The sequence below is a fragment of the Arachis duranensis genome, chromosome 4 (genome assembly GCF_000817695.3).
Source record: "Arachis duranensis cultivar V14167 chromosome 4, aradu.V14167.gnm2.J7QH, whole genome shotgun sequence".
Classification (NCBI taxonomy): domain Eukaryota; kingdom Viridiplantae; phylum Streptophyta; class Magnoliopsida; order Fabales; family Fabaceae; genus Arachis; species Arachis duranensis.
The window spans coordinates 117,822,496-117,836,878 of record NC_029775.3 but is presented as its reverse complement, the minus strand read 5'-3'; the positions used below and the strand labels follow the sequence as shown (position 1 = coordinate 117,836,878).

Below are 14,383 nucleotides of genomic sequence, written 5' to 3'. Positions count from 1 at the left end.
TAATGACATAACAAAAGAGATTAAATCAAATAAATAATTTTGATAGTTATAAAAATACTTTTTTTAATTCTAATTTCTCTCACATTTAGGTTAAAAACACTTTCTAAGACTAAATAGTAAATTCTACTAGTTGCACGTCCTTCTAGTATACTTTTTCTCCTATCATATTTAATTTGGGAGTTTCATTTTCTAATTTTTTGTGGTTAATTATGAGCTTTTTTAACGGAGAAAGTGAAGAACTAAATGCTTAACTATCCTTATATTAAAATAATAAAATTCACATACAATAAAAATTACAAATTTAATGATTCACTATACATTGCTCAAGATTTTTTCTCTTAACATCAAACCAAAAATACTTTTCAAGGTTCAATTTTATTTAGTAGCATATTTTCTAAGTTCATTTTTTTTCTGTTTAGATTAAATTTAGAGCATTTTTTTTATTGTTTTTAGTCAATTACGAGTTTTATTTTAATTCTAAAATTTTTTCTTTTCCTATTCCCATCACAATTGTAATTTTTTTAGTTATATGCAATTGCAAAAAGAATGTCTTATCTTTTTATAATTATGAACTTAGTTTAGAAGCTTTTTAAGAATAAAAAGGCAAACAAGTTTTATTTTTTAATATGTCTTTTATGGAATTTTTTTCGTATATAAAATAAAAAATAATTTTTTTTAGAAAAGATTTTCTAGTTTTATTTTCGAGGACACGTTTTTTTTGGGAATAAGAGCAAGTTCGTCGCACTCCCGGCGAACTCTATGATGAGTTTGGTAGACTATTTAAATTAGTGGGACCATTTTTGTTTGTCCTTTTCTTCTTCTATTCTCTCTTCCAAATTTTTTTTGTTATTCTTTTCTGTCTTTTCGACATCCGTAAAGTTTAGTGTGAACGATTTTCTCAGTTCCAAGTTAGTAAATAATAGTCTATTTTTTTTATCTTAATTAGAATTATTTGGTTTACTGTTTACATGTTAGATAAAATTGTTAGGTATAGATTATTTGTTGGTTAGAATAACAGATTTACTGTTTACATGTTAGTTAGTTAGACGTACTTTTAAGTGTTGTTATGTTAGGTAGATTATTTTACGTTACCGTTTTTTAGTATAGTTACTGTTTATTATCTATAACCATATTAATGAATATAAGAAAGTATATTATTAGATAATTTAGTCAGAGGTATTAGATTGTGTTGTGAATTAGAAGGCAACTAGTGGAATAATCAATTAGGTTAAGTTAGATAAGAAAGAAACATGAGCAATAAAATTTAGGGTTGAGTTAGTTATAAATTAATTAGTTACATGACGATGTCAGTTAAATAGGGTAAGCTTAAAATTAGTAGGTTTATAAGCTATTTTTCATTTAGTTTATTTTTTAATAATGTAGTGTGTGATTTTATTTTCCTAGATTGTGTTTTGATGGAGCAGCAATTGTTGGGTTATGAGCATGTGATGTATAGATTGGATCACGCTAAACACATCGCTGGGAGGCTTGATCGAGTGGTATGATTTTTTAATTTTTTATTTTATTTTATTGTATTGAATAAAAAGTGAACTTGCTATTATATTTCTTTACGGTATCCTTTCTTATTAATTTTTTTTCCATTTAGTAGGCGTCTCGGATCTTGCGCACCAGACGAAATTTGATGACACGGCCAATGGAGCAAATTAGGCCATATCTGAGACGAGCCGGGTTTGAGTACGTGGTCTATATGGTCGAGTTCGAGCATGATTGGTCGCCTGCCTCGGCGTTGATAGAGAGGTGGAGGCCTGAGTCCCATACATTTCATTTACCGTGCGGAGAGATGACTATCACCCTGCAAGACGTGGCCTATCAGTTGCGACGCAAAATTGACGGTGATCCTGTGAGTGGATGCATAAGTGGGTGAGAATAGCACCATCAGGGATAGACCATTGACGAGTTATGTGAGCAGATTTTGGGTGTTGTTCCCAGCCTAGAGAACAGACAGTCACAGACGAAATGGACTGTGAAGCTCACTTGGTTCCACAACACGGTTTGTGGAGAGCTAGAGTAGGATGCCACAGAGGATCGTCTGATGAGGTACACGAGAGGATACATCATACAGTTGATAGGGGGTATCCTCTTCCTCGATACATCTGACTCTCAGGTGCATATAAGGTGGCTTCCCCTGCTGGAGGACCTTGATGCGTGTGGTCGGTTGTCGTGGGGTTCAGCTATGCTGGCATGGCTGTATCGCCAGATGTGCCGAGTCACGGAGTATGGTTAGTGCAACTTGGGAGGATGCGTTAGCTTGAAGCTTTCTTGGGCATACCACCGTATTCCGTTAGTACGGCCTGATGGCTTTGATGCTCGTCGCTTTTTCCTGGTCGAGAGGTATTATAAATACTTACCAAAGTTATTCAACTCATTATTAAGTTGTTTATTAATAATAAAGGATAAAATATTATTGTTGTTGGTTGTGTAGGTGGATTCAGTACTAGCGGACAATGCCACAGGCGAGAGCAGGCCTGAACGGGAGTGGGATGCTGAATAAGTGATTAATGTGTAATTTTAAGAAATTAATGTTTAGTTTACTTTTGTAAATGTTGCATATGATTATCTGAATTTCGTCGTGCATCTGTGTTCTGTGAATAGGTTGAGCGGACTCCATATGCTGACCCGCAGCTGGTTGAGCTTGTTCCACCAGGGATAGCAGAGGCGGATGCCTTGACGGCGGTTGTATGTCCACTGCTTTGTTTAGCTATCGTTGAGTGGCATTAGATGGACCGGGTAGTACGTCAATTCGGTGGCTTGCAGCACACTCCCACTATGCCACTGAACATTGACGACATGCACAGGCTGGATGGGAGATTCGGTCGCGGCGAGTGGTTCCCGCAGCTGTTTGGTGGCTGGCATGAGATGTGGGATGCTCGGGCCGACCATCATCTGCCGATATATCATCATATAGACCTACGTCCGTCCCTCCTGACTACCCTCAGGTGGCATATTTAGATCCACCATTGTCCTTTTAATAGTTCGTCTAACAACTCCATTCGTCGGACTATCATTGACAGTATCTGCAGATGATCCTCGGCCACCAAAGTCAACAAGAAACACGTATAATTCCAACAGATGAATATTGGTCCATCGGTTGTGCCACGACCTTATAAGTCGTACGTCATCGTCGTCGCACAACCGGTATCTAATTCAAAACAATAGAAATATCGCTCACAACGATGGTCTGATAAATATACTAGTAACAAAGACAAAGAATACACAATTGTAATATACCTTTTATAAAACAAATTGCCATCTAACTCGGTCAAATATCTGTAGTAAATTTTTTTCACCCGTTTAAATTCCTGTTGTCATATAGGTAATTATCGGTTAGCCCGATCTAAAGACAATTGAACATTCTTCATCATAAACTATTTCATCATCGTAATGAATGGATAAGAATGAATTTGCTGACATCGTAACGACAATGTTAACCGTGAGAAAGAAAGTAATGAGAGAAATTGTGGTTACTTGATCTTTCTCTCCAATAGGCCTGCTTTTATTTCCGAATTCATCATAGAGTTCGTCGGGGTGCGGTAAACTTGCTCTTATTCCAAAAAAAAAAATTGTATCCTCGAGAATAAAGTTAAAAAATAATTTTCTGGAAAATAATTATTTATTTTATTTTATTTTATGTTACTTAATTAAAACTTTATTTTTTTATCCAAATAAAACTAAAAATACTTTTAATAATTTAAAAAAAGTTAAATATGATCTAAATGTTAAATAACTTTTTAAAAAATAAAAAATATTTTTTTTTCCAATATCCAATTCAGAACTGACTCTTCCGTTTCCTTCGTCCTCTGTTTTCAACCCAAAAGCACAGCATTTCATTTCAATTTCCAAGCATGGATAAGAAGAAGAAGCAGAAGCACACATGGAACAAAGCAAAACAGCAATCGACCATGGAGAAGAAGAAGAAAAAGAAGAAGAAGCAACAGCAGAATGAGAATCACAAGAGCAAGAGCATTCACGACACTCTCCCTCTTGAGCTGATTCACAGAATCTTACTTAGGGTTCCGCTCAAACATCTCGGTCGCCTCAAGTGCGTTTCGAAGCTTTGGAACACTCTCATTTCCGATCCACACTTTGCGGAATCGCATGTTCACCTCTCTGCCGCACCCACCCATGTATGCCTCTTCATAAATGACTACTCCAAGGCTTGCTCCGTTGACATTGACGCAGTATTTCACGGCTACAAGCATGGTACTGCAGTAAAAGAGGTATCTCTCCCTTTCAAGATGAAAACACATTATGATTTTGAAGTTATGTGCTCCTGCAGAGGGTTTGTTCTCTTACACCGAGCCCCGCATTTTTTTATCGTATGGAACCCAGTGATTGGATCCAGCATAAGAGTTTCCTACTCTCACATTGTTTCTCGATATAATTACCAGAGCTTTATGCCCCTTAGTTCGTGTTTGTATGGATTTGGTTATGACGCTTCCCAGGATGACTACTTAGTTGTTGTAGCTTCTGTGGATAAGAATGGCCAAGAGCACTTTGATTGCTTATCTTTGAGAACCAATTCATGGATTAATCTTGATTCTGCATTCTCCAAACCCTTGGGTATGAGCAACTGGGAATCTTGTGGGTTCTTCTTGAATGGCGCTATTCATTGGTCGTCCCGCACTCTTAGTGTTAGAGATTATAGTATTCTTAATATTTGATTTGAAGGAAAGAAGTTTCTCAACAATATCTATGCCTGAACAAGTGATGGGTTATCACGATCCCACTCATCTCGGCCTATTAGGAGGGTGCCTGGCCTTGTATTGTTATAGATGCGAAGGCGATAAAACTAACATATGGGTAATGAAAGAATACAAAGTGCATTCATCTTGGACTTTCTATGAGATTTCTCGTGGACCGTTTGTGCCTCTCTGCTCATCCAATGAAAGTGACATTGTTGCATTATATGAGTCTAGTTCAACTCTCAGCTTAAATTTTGCCAAATATAATACCAGAGGAGAGCTCCTCCAACACAAGTATTTTGATTATCCTCATCTCGAACATTTTAAATATCGTTATCATCAGTGGTCTAAGTACGGCACAAGCTACACTGTATACACAGAGAGTCTCGTGCCGGTCCCTAGTGAGATTAAGGATAAGGATAAGGATAAGAAGAAGAAGAAAAATGGTATGTAACTATTCTCCTACGCGATGCACTATGTTATTCCTCATAGTTTTCTTGCTTTGTGATTAATTAAAAATACCTAGCAAGATGCATTATGCATCAAGTTGCAATCAGTGAATCAGATGCGGGATTTGGCTATTATTTGAATTTATCAATGCTTAAGGAATAATTGATCACAGTCTTGCTTCCTGAAGCCGATTCTTGTGGGCAGGGGTTTTAAGTTATTTCTTTTTTCATGCCTAATGCGGTGGTTATGTTTTCTATAGGCCATCAGAATAAGAAGAACGATGTCAAACAAGGAAAGAGAACTAGGAGTGAATGACTCAACAACAGAGACACTTAATTATGTTGTAAACAAAGTGTAGGATTGGCAAGTTCAGCTGGAAGAAGCTTCTAGAGAATTTTGTTTTATTTTGCTTTTGCATTAAAGTATGATTTCCCTTTCAACTATGAATGCGAAAAACTGGAACATTTGAAAGTGCAGATAGAGTTTCCTCTAGTTAAATCGAATCTCTTGTATTATCTGCTTTATCTTTATTCAATATTGTCTTGGTTGAGATATAATGTCTAAATAGAATATCACACATCAATAAAAGATTTAATATGTAAACTAATTGTTAATTTGTCAATTCAGTTTGGTCTTTTGTAACAAGTATTTCAGTATTTTGTTTGTTGGAACTACAGTTGGGATGGTTGTGTTTGCCACTTGAATTCTTCAATGTTCATAGAGCATGTGCTTATAGGTCTTTCTTTCATGGGCTCATGGTAGGTTAATTGAACCTAATTAAACTTTACATGTTGATATAATCACTGTAATGGTGTAAAAGTAAATTTTACATTTTTATGCATGGCTTTCAACTTTATTTTATTCAGGTACTTCCGAGTTTATTTTATATCCGATGGTTTCTCGAGTTTTATTTAAAATTCTACTAGTAGCATATTTTTCAAGTACATTTTTTTAGATTAGTTTTAGAGAATTATTTTTTTTATTTTTTTATGGTCAATTATGAGTTTTGTATTAATTGTAGATTTTTTTTCTTTCCTTATTTTCATCACAATTGTAATAAGGGTATGTTTGAAAAGTTTCAAAAATTATTTTTTTGAACTTTTGACTTATGAAAAGTTGCAATGTGCAATTGTCAAAACTAAATTGTAATTTTCTAAAAAATTATTTAAGTGATCATAGAAAAGTTAAAAAAATAATTTATCTCATAATATAAAGTTTTTTTTATCACATTTCTTTCAAAATAAATATTTTTTTAACTAAAAAATCAAATACAAAATAATTTATTTATAAGCTACTTTTAATATAAGTATTTATTGTTTAAACTTATTTTTTTCAAAAAAATTTAATAAAACTGTTTATTCAAATTGGGCCAAAATTTCTTTTAGTTATGTATAATTGCAATAAAAATATAATATTTTTGTAAAATTATGAATATAGTTTGAAAGCTTTTTAAGAATAAAAAATCATACGGGTTTTATTTTTGGACATGTCTTTCATCAGTTTATGTAACTAACAAATTTTTTTTTATCTAAATAAAATTAAAAATACTTTTAATATTTGAAAAAAAAATTATTACTTTTTTAAAATATAAACAAATAAGTATCTTTTCCCAATAGCCCATTAAAAACTGACTCTTCCCTTCCCTTTGGTCCTGTGTTTCCAACGCAATTTCAAATCCCGGTGCTGAGTGAATTGCTATATGAATGGCAAAGCACTGCATTCCATTTCATTCCAAGCAATCAAGCATGGATAAGAAGAAGAAGCAGCTGAAGCACACGGGGAACAAACCAAAACAGCAATCGACCATGGAGAAGAAGAAGAAACAACAGCAGAATCAGAATCACGAGAGCAAGAGCATTCACGAGATTCTCCCTTTTGAGCTGATTCACAGAATCCTATCGAGACTTCCGCTCAAACATCTCGGTCGCCTCAAGTGCGTTTCGAAGCTTTGGAACACTCTCATTTCCGATCCCGACTTTGCGAAATCGCATGTTCACCTCTCTGCCGCACCCACCCATGTATGCCTCTTCATAAATGACTACTCCAAGGCTTGCTCCGTTGACATTGACGCAGTATTTCACCGTAACAAGCATGCTACTGCAGTAAAAGAGGTATCTCTCCCTTTCAAGATGAACACACATTATGATTTTGAAGTTATGTGCTCCTGCAGAGGGCTTGTTCTCTTACACCGTGCCCCGCATTTTTTTGTCGTATGGAATCCATTGACTGGATCCAGCAAAAGAGTATCCTACTCTCACATTGTTTCTCGTTGTAATCGTAAGTGCTTTATGTTTCCCCGTAGTGCGATTTTATATGGATTTGGTTACGATGCTTCACAGGATGAGTACTTAGTTGTTGTAGTTTCTCAGGATAAGAATGGCCAAGAGCACTTTGATTGCTTGTCTTTGAGAACCAATTCATGGATTAATCTTGATTTTGCACTCTCCAAACCCTTAGGTAGGAGCAGCTGGGAATCTCGTGGGTTCTTCTTGAATGGCGCTATTCATTGGTCGTACCGCACTCTTGTGTTAGAAATTATAGTATTCTTGTATTGGATTTGAAGGAAAGAAGTTTTTCAACAATATCTATGCCTGAACAAGTACTGGGTTATCTCGGTCCCGCTCGTCTCGCCCTACTAGGAGGCTGCCTGGCCTTGTATTCTTATGGAAACAATGGCGATAAAACTAACATATGGGTAATGAAAGTATACAAAGTGCATTCATCTTGGACGTTCTATGAGATTTCTCGTAAACTTTGTGTGCCTCTCTGCATATCCAATGAGAGTGACATTGTTGCATTATATGATGTTTGTTTAAAACTCGGATTAAATTTTACCAAATATAATGCCAGAGGAGAGCTCCTCCAACAGGAATGTTTTGATTATCCTCATCTCGAAGATTTTAAAGATCATTATCATCGGTTGTCTAATTACGGCACAAGCTATACTGTATATACAGAGAGTCTCGTGCCGGTCCCCAGTGAGATTAAGGATAAGGCTAGGGATAAGAAGAAAAACGGTATGTAACTATTCTCCTGCACTATGTTATTCCTAATAGTTTTCATTGCTTTGTGATTAATGAAATGAAAAATACCTAGCAAGATGCATTATGCATGAAGTTGCAATCAGATGCGGGATTTGCCTATTGTTTGAATTTAACAATGGTTAGGAAATAGTTGATCACCGTCTTGCTTCCTGAATCCTATTCTTGTGGGTAGGAGTTTTAAGTTATTTCTTTTTTCATGCCTAATGCGGTGGTTATCTATTCTATAGGCCATCAGAATCAGAAGAACGATGTCATACAAGGAAAGAGAACTAGGAGAGAAGGACTCAACAACAGAGACACTTAATTATGTTGTAAATAAAGTGTAGGACCAGCAAGTTCAGCTGGAAGAAGCTTCTAGAGAATTTTGTTTTATTTTGATTTTGCATTAAAGTATGATTTTCTTTCCAACTATGAATGAAACATTTGAAAGTGCAGATACAGTTTCCTCTAGTTAAATCGAATCTCTTGTATTATCTGCTTTATCTTTATTCAATATTGCCTTGTTTAAGTTATAATGCCTACGTAGAATATCACACATCAATATAAGATTTAACATGTAAACTAATTGTTAATTTATCAATTCAGATTGGTCCTTGTAGCAAGTATTTTAGTATGGAGAGATTATGCCATTTGAGCTATAACTCATTGGCATGGGCACATGTTACTATAATCACTATAGTGGTGTAAATTTTATATTTTTATGTATGGCTTTCAGCTTTATTTTATTAAGGTACTTCTGAGTTTAGTTAATAACCGATAGTCTCTCGAGTTTTATTTAATAGTGCGGTACTTTTAATGTAAATCACTGTATAATTGCAATTATAAGTTCACAAGTGAAAGTGGATTAGTTGAACTAAGACCTGATTAAACCTAATCTAAAGACAACTTTAATTTGCTTTGATTTTTGGGACATTGATTGCAGGATCAAAATGCAGGTTAACGTTTTAAAGCTAAAGTTAACCTGTAATAGCAATAAGTTCCTCTTATTCTTTCTTTTCTTAATCTATTTGAGATGTTACATATTGCTCTATAGATGACCACTAATCATGATCACCACTATACATATTATGTTTTTAGAGCCAGAATAAAGAAAAAAAAACAGCATCCATAAAACCTATTGATTAGATGAGTATATCTGTTGAAGACTAATGATTGGAGTAGAAAAAGATCCAGCACTATCTGGGTAGTGATTCATGATCATTATATTGCTGTCGCTAATAACAAGTGATAGTGGATGATAAGGTATAGCGAGCAGCATTCATTATAATATCAGCTTATTGCTGCAATGAGAGAGCATGCTCAAGCAATACCTCTACTTCCCCCATTGTTGGTCGCTCATCTGCTTCGTACTCCAAGCAACTTTGTATGACACTAGTGAATACTTGCCAACATTCTGGCGCAATCCTTCCTTTCAGAATTGGTTCCATTGTCTCCTCAAGTTTGTGCTCTTCATATTGAATTAAGTAGTTTAACACATTATGGCCTACCTTGTGTAGTAGAACCAAACCAAAGGAGTAAACATCGCATTTATAAGTAACAATACTGTGTATAGCATACTCCGGAGCCATCAATGCAGATGTACCTACAATCTTATCTACTTTGATTTGCATTGGCTTCAATGTAGAGAGCCCTCCCTGCAATGATATCCCAAAATTTGTAAGTTTGGGCATCATATTCTTATCCAAAAGAATATTACTTGGATTTATATCACGATGAATGATAGCACGCTTGGCTCCTGAGTGAAGGTAGTGTAGAGCACGTGCTACTCCAATGCAGATGTCTAGTCTTTTCTTCCATGACAGTGGTTGGTTATTTCTATTCCTATCTCTCAAGTAATCACCAAGTGATCCATTGGCCATGTACTCATACACAACAATCTTTTCCTTTTCTTGGTTGCAGAAGCCTATTATAGAGATTATATTAGGGTGACGAAGCTGACATAGCACCTCAATTTCCTTCTTGAATTCAAGTGAACCTTGGATGGGGTATTGAGGCACCGTCACCTTCAATGTAATGGTATGATCGGTTGCAGCATCATTATGTTTGAGCCAACCTTTGTATACCATACCAAAGGGTAACCACCCAATTACTAGTTTATCGTCAAAGTTGTTGGTTGATTTTCTAAGATCTTCAAAGGAAAATTGATGGCATAGCTCTTCTATTACCGTCGGATAATTTTTCTCCTTCTTTGAATCACCAAAGCGTAAACATTTGAGGACCATTATTCCAATCTGAGACACTAGACAGATAGATGAGATTAATGATTGTTTCTATTCTGATCTATTGGGACTCTCACACTGTCACAGAAGTAATATATCTTGAGCAATTTCCGCTTTGTGAAATCAGTGATAGAAATATTGGGAGAAATATAAAAAGATACTTATCAAATAATCACTAGTTTGGTTCTGTACCCACCTACTCTGCTGCTTCGCTTCTTATGTTTTCATTATAATTGCATCTCTTTTTCGTCGCTTAATGCGTTCCAAGAAGTCAACAAATGGAAATGGAAATAGAATTTTTCTGGAACGTATGCTTTCTTATATTTACATTTTAAGATCTTTTCTGTTGCTATCAAATCCTCATGGTTAAAGAATTAAAGTCATAATGACCATACCATATGGTAACATAAAGTCATAAACAGCTTAACCTAACAGGCTGTCAATGCACAAGACATGTTTCATTGTTATAAGTGGAACAATGTTATTCGAATTCTAATATTTCAAGACATGTTTCGGAGAATTGTCTTCATATTTATTTATTTTGCAATGTTTCTCTCTGGAGCTTTATGATTACTAAAGTTTCTACCTATACTGCAATTATAAATTCACAATGTAAGAGTAGATAAGCGATCGAAAATTAAGACGAGCAAACTTATTCTAAAAATAGCTTTCCTTTGATTTCTAGGACAGTAGAGATTTAGAGAATAGAGAGAGAGAGAGTATGTTTAATTGCTCACTTTTTATTTTTTATATCGAATTGAGAATGGTGTTTTTTTATATTATAGATGGTTAGAGTATTATTCTTAAATGTGGTATCAATTTGTGCCATGTACAAAAATTGGACTCTTTGATTTATAAGAATATAGAAATTGAACCTTTCGATTTTTATTTAAAAAAATAAAAAATTTAAAGTATAAAAATCGAATCTAACTACCTTCCATAATTTTAAAAAATATTTAAAATTATCATATCAAAAAATATCACTCATCTTACATCTATAAAAAAAAAATTAGCCTTGCTAGGCAACATGTGCATAATTTTACAGCCAGCAAGGAAGGAACTAAAACATGAATAGATTTATAGCCTTTTAAAACAAAAAATAAAAATAAAATAAAAAGAAAAGATCAATCAAATTTAGGTGAAACTTGTTGAAAATTTTTGTCATTCGTAATCGTGCTTAGCACTTTTGCTAGAACCATACCGAAGCACTGGCAATTTTCAATACCATAATGCTAGATGATTGTAGAATTTATTTCTTTTATCCAATCGTTAGATAACTTAAAAGTATTTGCTAAAAATATATTGTTAAACTGCTGGACTAAAAATATTAAATTGCTGACTGACATAATATAAAATTGTTGTACATGTCGCTTTTTTCTTTTGAAAATCTCATATATTTCACCCTTCTCGTTAAGAGTTTTATTTGAATACATGAACAAAAACAAAAACAACAATAATAATATTTGTATACATATTTGACATTTAACAGGCAGCAAAGAAGGAAACAGAAACAGGATTAGTAAAAGAAGGACATGAAATTCAGCTGAAACTTGTTCTTAGTCACTACTTTCTTCCGAGAAAAAGCCTTCCTCCATTGAAGCATCAAAGGTCAGATGATCATTACTTATACAACGTGAAAATATATGGGACAAACAAGTAGTGGATAATAAAGTATAGTGAGCAGCATTGATGTTTGTAATATCAGCTTGTTGCTGCAATGAGAGAGCATTCTCAAGCAATATCTCAACTTCGCCCATTGTAGGTCGCTCATCTGCTTCGTGCTGCAAGCAACTCTGTATGACACTAGTGAATACCTGCCAACATTCTGGTGCAATCTTTCCTTTCAGAATTGGATCCATTGTCTCCTCAAGAGTTTGCCTTTCATTATATTTATGGCCTACCACGTCTAGTAGAACCATGCCAAAGGAGAAAACATCACATTTATCAGTAACAATACCATTCATGACATACTCCGGAGCCATGCATTTACATGTACCTACAATCATATCTACTTTGATTTCCTTTGGCTTCAATGTATAGAGCGCTCCCTGCACTGATATCTCAAAATTTGCAAGTTTGGGCATCATATTCTTATCCAAAAGAATATTATTTGGATTTATACCACGATGAATGATAGCACGCTTGGCTCCTGAGTGAAGGTAGTGTAGAGCACGGGCTACTCCGATGCAGATCTCTAGTCTTTTCTTCCATGGCAGTGGTTGGTTATTCCTAATCCCATCTCCCAAGTAATCACAAAGTGATCCATTGGCCATGTACTCATACACAACAATCTTTTCCTTTTCTTGGTCGCAGAAGCCTATTAGAGAGATTATATTAGGGTGACGAAGCTGACATAGCACCTCAATTTCCTTCTTGAATTCAAGTGAACCTTGGATGGAGTAATGAGGCACCATCACCTTCAATGTAATGGTATGATCGGTTGCAGCATCATTATGTTTGAGACAACCTTTGTATACCTTATCACCAAAGGGTGACCACCCAATTACTAGTTTATTGTCAAAGTTGTTGGTTGATTTTCTAAGATCTTCAAAGGAAAATCGATGGCATAGCTCTTCTATTACTGTCGGATAATTTTTCTCCTTCTTTGAATCACCAAAGCATAAACATTTGAGGACCATTATTCCAATCTGAGACACTAGACAAATAGATGAGACTAACGATTATTTCTATTCTGATGTATTGGGACTCTCACATTCCGCTTTGTGAAATCAGTGATAGAAATAATCGGGGAAATATACAGATACTTATCAAATAATCACTAGTTTGGTTCTCTGTACCCACCTGCTCTGCTGCTTCGCTTCTTATGTTTTCATTATAATTGCATCTCTTTTTCTTCACTTAACGCGTTCCACAAAGTCAACAAATGGAAATGGAAACGGAATTTGCCTGGAACGTATACTTTCTTATATTTACATTCTAAGGTCTTTTCTGTTGCTATCAAATCCTCATGATTAAAGAATTAAAGTCAAAATGACCATCCCATATGGAAACATAAACAGCTTAACCTAACAGGCTCTCAATGCACAAGATAAGAGAAAATTAGTGGGACATATGGTATTTTTGTAGTAGCTGTTGTTATTGGTAACGAAATTAGATGCTTGCAATCTGAAGGCTATGTAGGAGCTGAAACACTATATTCATGTCAAATTTTACTCGATTAGATTGCAATGAAATTAGCATTGGTTCTGCAGCCGGGATAACCAGATAACAATACCTATAACAATGAGCCTACCATTTTTGTAATGATAAATTGATAATTGTGTTGTATGTATTTGAGAAGGGAATGGATTCATTCCTATTCTCTCCATTTTTTTAATTATTTTGTAAAATATAATCTCTAATCAATAATTATATATTTTTTAAGTAAGACAAAAAAATATTAAATAATAAAAAATTAGCATTGATAAAACAGTTAAAAAAATTGAGAGAATCTATTTTTATTTAAAAAAATTTATTATTATTAAAAGTTTTCTAATAACTTAACGAAAGAGATTGAACCAAATAAATAATTTTGATAGTTATAAAAATAATTTTTTTAATCCTAATTTCTCTCCACATTTACTTTCGTTTAGGTTAAAAAGTAAAAACACTTTAAATTCCACTAGTAGCACTGTCTTTCATGTATATTTTTTTCTCCCATTATATTTAATTTGAGAGTTTTATTTTCTATTCTTTTTATGGTTAATTATGAGCTTTTTTTAATGGACAAAGTAAATAACTAAATGTTTAACTATCCTTAAATTAAAATAAAAATTCATATACAATAAAAATTACAAATTTAATAATAATAAAATATTCATTTTATTACTTTACCAATTTTTTCATTATATATTCTCTCAAGATTTTTTCGCTTAGCATCAAACCAAAACTACTTTTAAGGCTCAATTTTATTTAGTATTTTAGTAGCATATTTTCCAAAGTACATTTTGTTCTGTTTACATTAATT

General features: G+C 34.1%; 3 protein-coding genes and 1 pseudogene across 3 annotated transcripts; 2 read left to right on the top strand and 2 right to left on the bottom strand.

Annotated features, from left to right (window-relative positions):
* Nucleotides 1–3,809: 3,809 nt before the first annotated feature.
* On the top strand, nt 3,810–8,641 carry LOC107486592 (F-box/kelch-repeat protein At3g06240-like). Its single transcript, XM_052260878.1, has 2 exons — nt 3,810–4,238; nt 8,425–8,641. Exons 1-2 carry the CDS (start codon nt 3,864–3,866, stop codon nt 8,521–8,523), a joined length of 474 nt encoding a protein of 157 aa, XP_052116838.1. The 5' UTR covers nt 3,810–3,863; the 3' UTR covers nt 8,524–8,641.
* On the top strand, nt 4,232–5,650 carry LOC127746740 (uncharacterized). The gene is made up of 2 exons (XM_052260877.1): nt 4,232–5,149; nt 5,413–5,650. The coding sequence occupies exons 1-2, from the start codon at nt 4,618–4,620 to the stop codon at nt 5,466–5,468; spliced, it is 588 nt and encodes a 195-aa protein (XP_052116837.1). The 5' UTR covers nt 4,232–4,617; the 3' UTR covers nt 5,469–5,650.
* Nucleotides 8,642–9,384: 743 nt separating the features above from the next.
* Nucleotides 9,385–10,500, bottom strand: LOC107486243 (receptor-like protein kinase FERONIA). The gene has a single exon (XM_052260876.1). The coding sequence runs from the start codon at nt 10,417–10,419 to the stop codon at nt 9,472–9,474; it is 948 nt and encodes a 315-aa protein (XP_052116836.1). The 5' UTR covers nt 10,420–10,500; the 3' UTR covers nt 9,385–9,471.
* A 1,977-nt stretch (nt 10,501–12,477) lies between these two features.
* Nucleotides 12,478–13,204, bottom strand: LOC107486369 (putative receptor-like protein kinase At5g39000; annotated as a pseudogene).
* Nucleotides 13,205–14,383: the final 1,179 nt, after the last annotated feature.

Bases quoted from the DNA above. Each gene is read 5' to 3' on its own strand.
- LOC107486592 (XM_052260878.1), top strand. From the start codon at position 3,864: ATGGATAAGAAGAAGAAGCAGAAGCACACATGGAACAAAGCAAAACAG. The intron at 4,239-8,424 runs GTATCTCTCCCT...TCTATTCTATAG, and splicing joins ATGGTACTGCAGTAAAAGAG to GCCATCAGAATCAGAAGAAC.
- LOC127746740 (XM_052260877.1), top strand. From the start codon at position 4,618: ATGGCGCTATTCATTGGTCGTCCCGCACTCTTAGTGTTAGAGATTATA. The intron at 5,150-5,412 runs GTATGTAACTAT...TGTTTTCTATAG, and splicing joins TAAGAAGAAGAAGAAAAATG to GCCATCAGAATAAGAAGAAC.
- LOC107486243 (XM_052260876.1), bottom strand. From the start codon at position 10,419: ATGGTCCTCAAATGTTTACGCTTTGGTGATTCAAAGAAGGAGAAAAAT.